The sequence below is a fragment of the Carcharhinus amblyrhynchos genome, unplaced genomic scaffold (genome assembly GCF_965287045.1).
Source record: "Carcharhinus amblyrhynchos unplaced genomic scaffold, sCarAmb.v2.hapA chromosome_578, whole genome shotgun sequence".
In the NCBI taxonomy this organism is placed as follows: Eukaryota; Metazoa; Chordata; class Chondrichthyes; order Carcharhiniformes; family Carcharhinidae; genus Carcharhinus; species Carcharhinus amblyrhynchos.
Window position 1 is genome coordinate 97,776 of NW_027650318.1, and position 12,730 is coordinate 110,505.

The window sequence follows — 12,730 nt, forward strand, 5'->3', positions numbered from 1 at the left end:
TGTCCTGATTGATTTGCAGAGGGACATTGTGTGGGATTTGAATGATCAAATACTCACACACAACCCCCTGTGTCCCAGGATATAGCTCACCGTCTATTACTGTGTCCCAGGATATAGCTCACCGTCTATTACTGTGTCCCAGGATATAGCTCACCGTCTATTACTGGAGGCATGTCGAAGCCAGGAGTCCTTTCTAAGGACTGGAGATCTCATCCCTAGATCTTTGGTAACTGTTAGTAATTCCTGTTGTGAGCAGGGATTGAAACTAACAGGGAATTTCCTTGTGCACCAAGATGCTAGGCTCTCTATGAAATATCTCTTCCATGAGCTTCTGTCCATCTGCCTGAAGCCTCTCCATTTTAATTCCATCTCTCCTTCTCTCTGCTCAATGCCTCGTTCCTTAACCCCTGCCACACATCCCCCCCCCCCATTCATATCCTTCTGTTTCTTTCTCTTCCCCTCTGTCAACCTTTCCCATTTCTGTATTGCTGTCTCTCTCCCTCCATTTGCTGCCTGTGCATTTATTTTTTTTCTCTCTCCTGCCATCTTTCTCTCTTTCCCCTCCATCGTCTTTCTTTGCTCCGTTCCCTTTACATCCCTCCACAGTTCCCATTTCTCTCTCTCTCCGTCGTCCCCCTCCTCCACTCTTCTTGCTCCTTGCCTTTCCCTCTGTCATCCCCTGCATTCCTCCTTGCTGCCTAGGACTTCAGTCACATTGTAATGTCGCATTATGCTCACCAGCTCCCTGTCCATTGAGTGCCTGGGGGCAATTCGCTTGAGTCGCATGACAGAGCCTGGGTATAGCTGGCAACAGGAGCCACCGTGCCAGTTTTACCCGGGTATCTCCTGCCTCTCTACCGGACTGTGTGCCCATCACCACAACAAATCGCCAATCTGACCCACACAAAAACAGCAGCACAATTTGCAGCACGTTGAGTGTCACTTTAACATATAAACCCAGACCCTTTTGACTGGGGCACGTGCCCCTGTCACATCCTCTGCATCTCAAACAGTCCCCAGAATTCACAGATTGGGGGAAAACCAAAAGAATTTTTTCAAGTATCTCAGAAGCCCGTTGTTAACAAAAGGAGACCCTCAAAGCACAGCATGCCTGTCAATCCTCTGCACACTACACAATCTGATTAAATATTTAACATGCTTGTCATCTTGTCCAAGCAAATCTTTATAATCTAGCTGGGCACATTCTCCAGGACTGATTGAGTTCCGGATACGCAGGCTGACAATTGACCAGGAGTGACAAGGTCAAATTAATAGTTCATTCCATCAATCCCATTTCCAAACATAACCCCACATCACAGCTTCACATTTCATTCTGCTGTAAAAGCCACACAGCTGTGGTTAGATCTTTTTCTTTATTGCATTTAACCCAAACAAGCAAGATCACAGACTCGTTAAAATAAATCCTCCCACAGAATGTAAAGAGAGAGAGAGAAAAATCATTCAAGGATGATACCCAGGACAAAATGGCCACAGTCGCAAACAGGCAAAATAAAAAGGGATTTTTAGAAATAACCCCTTCTAATATTCCACACCCAACAACAACAAAGACATCCTTGTGCTTTTGTTTTTATCAATGGAAAGGCAGATGAATTGCAGTGAAGTTGTTTACCTGGTGGTTGCGAGAGGGTGTTGGACGCACGCTCAGTGCTGGATGCAGAGCGAGGATGCTGATCTGGGTACCACAGTTACTGTTTGCTCTCTCTCTCTCTTTCTCTCACACACACCCCATCCTATAGGGAGAGTCCACATGGAGCAGGAAGCGGGGGGAAATGAAGGAATCTCCAGCTGCTGCTGCTGGCATTCTGTGTCAGAGATGGCAGCATCCAGCTCTGCCAGGCTGTCAAAGACTTTCTGAGGCAGACATTTCCATGGATTTAAATCAGGAATTTGTCCTCAGGTGTGAAAAGCTGCACCTGTTCATTTTTCTCCCCTTCCACCATCCATTGCCTGCTCACTTCTCCCAGTTCCACAGATTTCCAGATTCTTTTTCGGATCAAATGTCTCCTTCCCCATTTCCCCACTTCCCCCTTTTTTTCTGCCAGGAATTCAGTCCAGTAGCAGTTTGCCTGAGAAATGACCCAGCTCAGTTCAGCTGTCAAACAGCCCCCAGTTTCTGCTTGGCTTTGTTCACAAAACCCAGTGGTTTGTGTGATTTACCCTGGGACTGGGACCTGATCCCTACTGGAATCACTGACTCACCCTGGGACTGGGACCTGATCCCTACTGGAATCACTGACTCACCCTGGGACTGGGACCTGATCCCTACTGGAATCACTGACTCACCCTGGGACTGGGACCTGATCCCTACTGGAATCACTGACTCACCCTGGGACTGGGACCTGATCCCTACTGGAATCACTGACTCACCCTGGGACTGGGACCTGATCCCTACTGGAATCACTGACTCACCCTGGGACTGGGACCTGATCGCTACTGGAATCACTGACTCGCCTTGGGATTGGGATTGGGATCTGTTCCCGGGTCAGTGTCTCACCCTGGGATTGGGATTTGTTCCCGGATCAGTGTCTCACCCTGGGATTGGGATCTGTTCCCGGATCAGTGTCTCACCCTGGGATTGGGATCTGTTCCCGGATCAGTCTCTCACCTTGGGATTGGGATCCGTTCCCGGGTCAGTCTCTCACTCTGGGATTGGGATCCGTTCCCGGGTCAGTCTCTCACTCTGGGATTGGGATCCGTTCCCGGGTCAGTCTCTCACTCTGGGATTGGGATCCGTTCCCGGGTCAGTCTCTCACTCTGGGATTGGGATCCGTTCCCGGGTCAGTCTCTCACTCTGGGATTGGGATCCGTTCCCGGGTCAGTCTCTCACTCTGGGATTGGGATCCGTTCCCGGGTCAGTCTCTCACTCTGGGATTGGGATCCATTCCCGGGTCAGTCTCTCACTCTGGGATTGGGATCCGTTCCCGGGTCAGTCTCTCACTCTGGGATTGGGATCCGTTCCTGGGTCAGTCTGTCACCCTGGGATTGGGATCTGTTCCCTAATGGGGTGAGTGGGATTTGATTTGATTTATTATTGTCACATGTATTATCACACAGTGAAAAGTATTGTTTCCTGCACACTATATAGATAAAACATACCATTCACAGAGAAGGAAAGAAGATGCAGAACGTAGTGTTACAGCCATAGGCTACAGAGAAAGATCAATTAAATGTGAGATAAGAAATAGGAGCAGGAGTAGGCCATCTAGCCCTTCGAGCCTGCCCCGCCATTCAATAAGATCATGGCTGATCTGTTGTGGCTCAGTTCCACTTTCCCGCCCTCTCCCCATAACCCTTAATCCCCTCTCTTATCAAGAACCCATCAACCCGCTTCTTAAAAATATTTAGCGAGGCAGCCTCCACCACTTCAACGGGCAGAGAATTCCAGAGATTCACCACCCTTTGAGTGAAGAAGTTCCTCCTCAACTCCGTTCTAAACCGCCTCCCCTTTATCTTGAGGCTGTGCCCCCTAGTCCTACTGTCTTTTTTGAGCGGGAAGAGTCTCTCCACCTCTATCCTATCCATCCCATTCATCATCTTATACGTCTCAATGAGATCTCCCCTCATTCTTCTAAACTCTAGCGAGTACAAGCCTAGTTTATTCAGCCTCTCCTCATAGCTCAACCCCCTCAACTCCGGTATCAGCCTAGTAAACCTCCTCTGCACTCCCTCCAGGGCCAAAATATCCTTGCGCAGGTGCGGCGCCCAAAACTGCACACAGTACTCCAGCTGCGGCCTCACCAATGCCCTATACAGCTGCAGCAAGACCTCCCTACTTTTATATTCAATCCCCCTCGCTATGAAGGCCAGCATCCCATTTGCCTTCCTGACCACCTGCTGCACCTGCAAGCTGCGTTTTTGCGACTCATGCACAAGGACCCCGAGGTCCCTCCGCACTGTCGCCTGCTGCAGTTTTTCGCCACGTAAGTAATAGTCCTTCCTACCATTCTTCCTACCAAAGTGGACCACCTCACACTTGCCAATAGGTCCATTCAAAAGTCTGACAGCAGCAGGAAGCTGTTCTAGAGCCTCAGACTTTTGTTTCTTTTTCCTGGTGGAAGAGAGAATGTCTGGGGTGTGTGGGGTCCTTAATGATGCTGCCTGCTTTTCCTGAGGCAGCGGGAAGTGTAGACAGAGTCAATGGATGGGAGGCTGGTTTGTGTGATGGACTGGGCTACAACCACAACCCTTTGTAGTTCCTTGTGGTCTTGGGCAGAGCAGGAGCCCATACCAAGCTGTGATACAACCAGAAAGAATGCTTTCTGTGGGGCATCTGTAAAAGTTGGTGAGAGTCGTAGCTGACATATCAAATTTCCTTAGTCTTCTGAGAAAGGAGAGGCGTTCTTAACCATAGTGTCAGTGTGGGGGGCACCAGGACAAGTTGCTTCTAACTGTGCCTTCAGAATTGGAGAGGTTAGAGGCAAGATCACAGTTGAATATCTAATGCTACCAGCGATCTGAGTGATTCAGTGCTGGGTGGGAGGGGGGCAAAGTCACTCAACACAGCTGGGAAACTGCAGCTGTAGGGAGGGTGGTGGGGGGGGGAGGCACTGCCACAAGAGCATAGATTGAAATCCCAAACTGGCACAGGACATGAAGCCGGAAATAATCCGCAGGATGCTTTGCAAATTAATGTTCTTTTTTTTTAAAAGCCGCAGAACCCAGTGAATTGAAGAAAGGCAGGCCAAAAGCTATCGGACGTGACAAGGTAATCTTAATGCTTCATCACAACAGCCTGTATCACTAGATGGTGGCACAGTGGCACAGCGGTTAGAACAGCTGCCTCACAGCACCGGGGATCCGGGTTCGATTCCCAGCTTGGGTCACTATTTGCACGTTCTCCCCATGTCTGCGTGGGTTTCCTCCGGGTGCTCCAATTTCCTCCCACAGTCTGAAAGATGTGCTGGTTAGGGTTCATTGACCTTAAGAGGTGCCGGAGTGTGGCAACTAGGGGAATTTCACAATAACTTCATTGCAGTGTTAATGTAAGCCTCACTTGTGACACAAATAAATAAATGAAACTAAATTAATCTGGTTTGAAACCACGCAGCAGAGACTGATAGAGGATAAATCAGGGGGGCTTATAGCTGATGTGAGACATACACAGATACGTACACACACACATGTACATTTACTAAATATCTCACCCCCTTCCCAGCAGGGAAAGGCTTCCAATGGAACATTCCCAGCTATTCCCAGAAGCAGCCCGTCAGCTCTGTCACCTAGGAGACGACAGGCGGCCATGCCTACTTGATGATGTTACAGTCCCTGACAACAGATGCAGAGAGAGAGGAAGGTGAGGATGAATGGGACGTGGCTCCGTGAGGGAGACAGGCCCAGGGCTCAGGCTGTGAGGGTCACGTCAGGGGTATCAACCCCTCAACAGGGAAACAACACTGACACATCACCGCACAGCTCAGTGTCTGTGTTAATATATCCCTGTTAACCTCGCCGACAAATCATCACCCAGACAACGGGTCCCATTGACATAGCGACTCACAACAACCCCCATAGATACAGCTTTACAACAACAATCCCCATACTGCTTTCCAACAACAACCCCCATAGATACCGCTTTCCAACAACAACCCCATTGATACAGCTTTCCAACAACAACCCCCATAGATACAGCTTTCCAACAACAACCCCCATAGATACAGCTTTCCAACAACAACCCCCATAGATACAGCTTTCCAACAACAACTCCCATAGATACAGCTTTCCAACAACAACCCCCATAGATACAGCTTTCCAACAACAATCCCCATAGATACAGCTTTCCAACAACAACCCCCATAGATACAGCTTTCCAACAACAACCCCCATAGATACAGCTTTCCAACAACCCCCATAGATACAGCTTTACAACAACAACCCCCATAGATACAGCTTTCCAACAACAACCCCCATAGATACAGCTTTCCAACAACAACCCCCATAGATACAGCTTTCCAACAACAACCCCCATAGATACAGCTTTCCAACAACAACCCCATAGATACAGCTTTCCAACAACAACCCCCATAGATACAGCTTTCCAACAACCCCCATAGATACAGCTTTACAACAACAACCCCCATAGATACAGCTTTCCAACAACAACCCCCCACTGATACAGCTTTACAACAACAACCCCCACTGATACAGCTTCACAACAACCCCACTGATACAGCTTCACAACAATCCCCATTGATACAGCTTTACAACAACAACCCCCATTGATACAGCTTTACAACAACCCCCATTGATACAGCTTTACAACAACCCCCATTGATACAGCTTTACAACAACCCCCATTGATACAGCTTTACAACAACCCCATTGATACAGCTTTACAACAACCCCCATTGATACAGCTTTACAACAACCCCCATTGATACAGCTTTACAACAACAATCCCCATACAGCTTTACAACAACAACCCCCATTGATACAGCTTTACAACAACAACCCCCATAGATACAGCTTCACAACAACCCCCACTGATACAGCTTCACAACAACAATCCCCATACAGCTTTACAACAACAACCCCCATTGATACAGCTTCACAACAACCCCCATAGATACAGCTTTACAACAACAATCCCCACTGATACAGCTTCACAACCACAACACCGATTGGGACAGAATTTGTGATAGAGGGACTATAACAAGATCAGAATGAGCGAGAGGGACTGTAACAATGTCAGAATGTGATAGAGGGACTGTAACAAGGCAGTGTGAGAGAGGGACTGTGATGATGTTAGGGAGCGATAGAGACTGTAACAATGTCAGAATGTGATAGAGGGACTGTAACAATGTCAGGGAGTGATAGAGGCACTGTAACAATGTCAGAATGCGATAGAGAGACTGTAACAATGTCTGAATGTGATAGAGCGACTGTAACAATGTCTGAATGTGATAGACTGTAACAATGTCTGAATGTGATAGACTGTAACAATGTCTGAATGTGATAGAGAGACTGTAACAATGTCTGAATGTGATAGAGAGACTGTAACAATGTCTGAATGTGATAGAGAGACTGTAACAATGTCTGAATGTGATAGAGAGACTGTAACAATGTCTGAATGTGATGGAGAGACTGTAACAATGTCTGAATGTGATAGAGAGACTGTAACAATGTCAGGGAGTGATAGAGGGACTGTAACCATGTCGGGGAGTGATAGAGGGACTGTAACCATGTCGGGGAGTGATAGAGGGACTGTAACCATGTCGGGGAGTGATAGAGGGACTGTAACCATGTCGGGGAGTGATAGAGGGACTGGAATAATGTGAGGGAGTGATAGAGGACTGTAACAATGTCAGGGTGTGATAGAGGGACTGTAACAATGTCACAGTTTGTAACAATGTTAGGGTGTGATAAAGGGACTGTAACAAGGTCAGGGAGTGAGGGATTAATTATTAGGAGAGGTTTATGAAACAATGGCTCTAACAATAGTTGTAAAGCAGTCGAAGAAATAGTGTTGATTTGAGACAGTGTTTGAAGTGGGAGGAACAAACTCTGGCACAATGTTATACTGAATATATCAACACCCAGTCTCTGCTGGGATTCACACTCTCACCTCCCTCTCTCTGGTGATAGTTCGAATCTCAGCTTGCTCTCAAACACACAGACACATTTTCTAATTTATGTTCACCAGTGTATCCACAGAACACTGTCGTTCACTCAAAGGACTGTACAGAGGGGGCTCAGCACTAACAGTGGAACGCCCACTTAGCACCGACTTTAATTTTTTGGGCAGCACAGTAGCACAGTGGTTAGCACTGCTGCTTTACAGCTCCAGGATCCTGGGTTCGATTCCCGGCTTGGGTCACTGTCTGTGTGGAGTCTGCACGTTCTCCTTGTGTCTGCATGGGTTTCCTCCCACAGTCCAAAGATGTGCGGGTTCAGTTGATTGGCTATGATAAAATTGCCCCTTAATGTCCTGGGATATATAGGTTAGAGGGATTAGCGGGTAATTGTGTAGGGATAAGGCCTGGGTGGGATTGTGGTCAGTGCAGACTCGATGGGCCAAAGGGCCTCTTTCTGCACTGTAGGGTTTTGTGTTCTTGTTATGACCCTCCCACAGTATGGAGGCCCCAGGTTGTCTGTGAGGAAATGTTGGACAGACTGGGCTTGAAGTTTCCAGGTTGTGGGTGATTTGATTGAAGTGTCTCAGTACCAGTTGTACAGTGTAAGGAGGGAGGGTCAGGGGCAGGTCAAGACATCAGACAGAAGTGATGGTGGTTCTAATATTACTGAATAAGACCCACAGTATAATGAAAAGCAAGTTTTTATTAAAAACATTTAATATTTCCTTGAAAAAAAGTACAAGAAATCACTATGATAGGACAGATTATAGAATCTAACACCATATGAACCAGACACAAACTGACTACTTTCCCCAGTCAGATTCCCTCCCCTGGCCTGACTTGGACCCCATTCTGTGGAAACCGTATGGTGCTCCCACAGCCTGTGACTGTCTGTAACCCTGTCACACCCCTCAATCCACGTGTGACCCTGTCCCCTTCTCCCACTGACTGTGTTCTCCACACTCCCCCAGTGACCGTGTAACCCTATCCCCTTCGCCAGCGGCCGTGCTTCCCCTCCCCGGTGACCCTGTCCCCTTCTCCCACTGACTGCGTTCTCCACACTCCCCCTCTCCCAGTGACTCTAACCCCCTCCCCAGCAGCTGTGTTCCCTCCTTCCCCAGTGACTATGGACCCCAGGTTCTTGCTTCAGTGTCTGGATAGCAGGGGTGGAGGGAATCTGCTGCTGGGATCCGGTTAAGATTCCCAGCTCCCGTTTCGCTGCTGGATTATCCATCTCCACCAGGACCTGAGGCACGCTGGGAGCTGGCAGAGTCTCCATGCTGCCTCTACTGGGGCTGGAGGGGGCCCCGGGGTGGTCCTCGGGGGGCATGGGCAACCTAGCCCCCCCACGGGGTGGCATGAGGGGTCCCCGCGCAAATCCAAAGTGGGGCGGACGAGGGGGGCCGTTGAAACCAGGCGGGGGCATCGGAGGAGGTGGTCCACGCATTCCATGTGGGGGGGGCCCTAGGATGGAGAGAGAGAAACAGACAGGAGTTATACCACCTATTCCATCACAGGCGACCTGGAGTTCACAGTAAGCTCAGTTCCTGTATCCAGCTCAGCGACACAATGCCCACCCACAACACCCTCCCATCTAGGGACAACCCCCCATGGCTGTCCCACTTATAGATACCCCCACCCCACTGCTCCCCTGTCCATCCCATTGCTGCCGAAATGAACTTCGCACACCTCCCTCATTCCCCTGCCGCCCTGCTCAGAGATGCCCCCAATCCTGCAGTCAAGCCCAGAGACCACCCCCCCCCCGCCCCCAATCCTGCAGTCAGGCCCAGAGACCACCCCCCCCGCCCCCCGCCCCCAATCCTGCAGTCAGGCCCAGAGACCACCCCCCCCGCCCCCCAACCTCAATCCTGCAGTCAGGCCCAGAGACCACCCCCCCCCTCACCCCCCAACCTCAATCCTGCAGTCAGGCCCAGAGACCACCCCCCCCTCACCCCCCAACCTCAATCCTGCAGTCAGGCCCAGAGACCCCTCTGGACCCTGTTCATACATGAGACCTACTCTGTGAAAGTTATTCCAACTCCCTCCTGCCACCCCCACCCCACTCATTCTTCACAACCCAGCAAAGCTTTCAGTTCAACCACTGACCTCATTCCCCTTTCTAACGTTCCAACTTAATCCTCACAGGGCAGGAGGTGGCCATTCAGCCCATCAACTCTGCACCCAGTGTAATGGAGCATCTCACCCAGGCCCAATCCCCATACTCCCACATAACCCCACTACACTAAGGGGCAAGTTAGCACGGCCAATCACCCTAACCCACACATCTTTGCAGTGTGGCAAAAAACTGGAGCACCTGGAGGAAACCCACGCAGACATGGGGAAAACATGCAAACTCCACACAGACAGTGACCCAAGCCAGGAATCAAACCTGGGTCCCTGGCGCTGTGAGGCAGCAGTGCTAACCCACTGTGTCACCGTGCTGCTGGGAATCGAACCCGGGTCCCTGGCGCTGTGAGGCAGCAGTGTGAACCCACTGTGTCACTGTGCTGCTGGGAATCGAACCTGGGTCCCTGACGCTGTGAGACAGCAGTGCTAACCCACTGTGTCACTGTGCTGCTGGGAATCGAACCTGGGTCCCTGGCGCTGTGAGACAGCAGTGCTAACCCACTGTGTCACCGTGCTGCTGGGAATCGAACCCGGGTCCCTGGCGCTGTGAGGCAGCAGTGCTAACCCACTGTGTCACCGTGCTGCTGGGAATCGAACCCGGGTCCCTGGCGCTGTGAGGCAGCAGTGCTAACCCACTGTGTCACCGTGCTGCTGGGAATCGAACCCGGGTCCCTGGCGCTGTGAGGCAGCAGTGCTAACCCACTGTGTCACCGTGCTGCTGGGAATCGAACCCGGGTCCCTGGCGCTGTGAGGCAGCAGTGCTAACCCACTGTGTCACCGTGCTGCTGGGAATCGAACCCGGGTCCCTGTGGCTGTGAGGCAGCAGTGCTAACCCACTGTGTCACCATGCTGCTGGGAATCGAACCCGGGTCCCTGGCGCTGTGAGACAGCAGTGCTAACCCACTGTGTCACCGTGCTGCTGGGAATCGAACCCGGGTCCCTGGCGCTGTGAGGCAGCAGTGCTAACCCACTGTGTCACCGTGCTGCTGGGAATCGAACCCGGGTCCCTGGCGCTGTGAGACAGCAGTGCTAACCCACTGTGTCACCGTGCTGCTGGGAATCGAACCCGGGTCCCTGGCGCTGTGAGACAGCAGTGCTAACCCACTGTGTCACACATACTGTATGTGCTTCCTGCAGCCTTTTAGCCGGTGAGTACAGATCACGACAACTCCAGGTAAAACTAAATTCACTTTCCCTGCAGTCCTTTTGTTGATTCTTTTCAGTCTGTGTCCCACTCCTTATCACCAATGCCCCCCTCCCTCTGGCCACTCCCAAACACCCCACCTCCGGCCACTCCCTACTCTCCCCGCGACTCCTTACCCCTCCCTTTCCAATCACTCCCTACCCCTCATCTTCACCCCTCCTTATCCCCCCTCCCGGCCACTCCTCACCCCTCTCCCTCCTTACCCAACTCCTCTGGCCCTTCCTTGGTCCTCCCCCACCTTACTCAACCCCACCAATCACTCCCTACCCCCTCTCCTCACCCCTCCCTATCCCCCCTCTGGCTACTCCTCACCCCTCCCCCACCTTACCCAACCCTTCCGGCACTCCCTCCCCGACCACTCCTTACTGCCCCTTCCCTCCAGTCGCTCCTCACTGCCCCTTCCCTCCAGTCGCTCCTCACTGCCCCTTCCCTCCAGTCGCTCCTCACTGCCCCTTCCCTCCAGTCGCTCCTTACTGCCCCTTCCCTCCAGTCGCTCCTCACTGCCCCTTCCCTCCAGTCGCTCCTTACTGCCCCTTCCCTCCAGTCGCTCCTTACTGCCCCTTCCCTCCAGTCGCTCCTTACTGCCCCTTCCCTCCAGTCGCTCCTTACTGCCCCTTCCCTCCAGTCGCTCCTTATCCCCTTCCCTCCAGTCGCTCCTCACTGCCCCTTCCCTCCAGTCGCTCCTCACTGCCCCTTCCCTCCAGTCGCTCCTTACTGCCCCTTCCCTCCAGTCGCTCCTTACTGCCCCTTCCCTCCAGTCGCTCCTTACTGCCCCTTCCCTCCAGTCGCTCCTTACTGCCCCTTCCCTCCAGTCGCTCCTTACTGCCCCTTCCCTCCAGTCGCTCCTTACTGCCCCTTCCCTCCAGTCCCTACCCTGCCCTCAGACCACTGGAAACACATTATTTACTCCATCCAAAGCCCTCACCAGTTTGAACCCCTCGGTTAAATCTCCTCCTGAGCCTTCTCCGCACTCAACATCATCCCAGCGTGAGCTGGACTCCCTCAATCCTGATCCCAATCTGTGACATCCTCCCTGAAGTATCGGACCCAAAGGTGACCACTGTCCATCCACCTGCTGAAGCTTAACCAGGGTTTAGCATTGCTGAGGAATGTTTCTGTTCCTCCCCCCTCACCCCTCGAGCAGTGCCTGAATACCGCAGAAACATTCCCCCACACGTGAAGCTAACCAGCAGCCCCTGCCTGCTTCCTACCCAATCCCCTCCTTACCCATATGGTGTCCAAACGGGGGTCCACGGGGAGGCATCACCATGGGCGGAGGGTTGTGATGCTGCATACCAGGAGGAGGGGGGCGGTGAGGCGCATTCTGAGCAGGACCCCCAGACAGGGGAGACATATTGTGCGGTCCATGATGTGGCACCTGCATTGGGTGCATTCCTGAGACAGACAGAGAGAGAGAGAGAGATATACAAATTATATCACATTATCGCACACTCATGCACATACTGTAACCACTCCACTCCCCCACCCCCACACAAACATGCACACACAGTTGTGATACTCACCGTGTGGAGGCATGGCTCCTGGGGGGAAGGGTGGTCCCACATGGTGAGGTGAGGAGCCAGGCGGTCCGGATGACGGTGGTCCAGGTGCAGACGTGCTGGGTGGCATTGGAGGTGGCATTGCAGGAGGCATCCCCGGGGGCATCGCTCCTGGTGGGGGCACAGGAGGTGGGAATGATCCTGGGTGAGGCATACCTGTCAGAGAGATGGAGATGTGTGTGAGTGAGAGAGAGAGAGACGGCAGTGAGAAGAGGAATGCCGGAGTGAAGAATGATTCAGGGAGGAGG

The 12,730-nt window shown here is 51.8% G+C and overlaps 2 protein-coding genes across 2 annotated transcripts in view; both read right to left on the bottom strand.

Moving 5' to 3' along the window:
* The window catches only part of sv2a (synaptic vesicle glycoprotein 2A), a 37,896-nt gene extending 36,176 nt beyond the window's left edge, over positions 1-1,720 (bottom strand). Inside the window, exon 1 of the mRNA XM_080184145.1 lies at positions 1,631-1,720. The gene's annotated coding sequence lies outside the window, so the exon portion shown is untranslated. The remainder of the gene's footprint in view (positions 1-1,630) is intronic.
* A 6,907-nt stretch (positions 1,721-8,627) lies between these two features.
* On the bottom strand, positions 8,628-12,635 carry LOC145339634 (uncharacterized). Its single transcript, XM_080184144.1, has 3 exons — positions 12,447-12,635; positions 12,151-12,318; positions 8,628-9,056 (listed from the first exon to the last, which is right to left on the bottom strand). Exons 1-3 carry the CDS (start codon positions 12,586-12,588, stop codon positions 8,674-8,676), a joined length of 693 nt encoding a protein of 230 aa, XP_080040270.1. The 5' UTR covers positions 12,589-12,635; the 3' UTR covers positions 8,628-8,673.
* Positions 12,636-12,730: the final 95 nt, after the last annotated feature.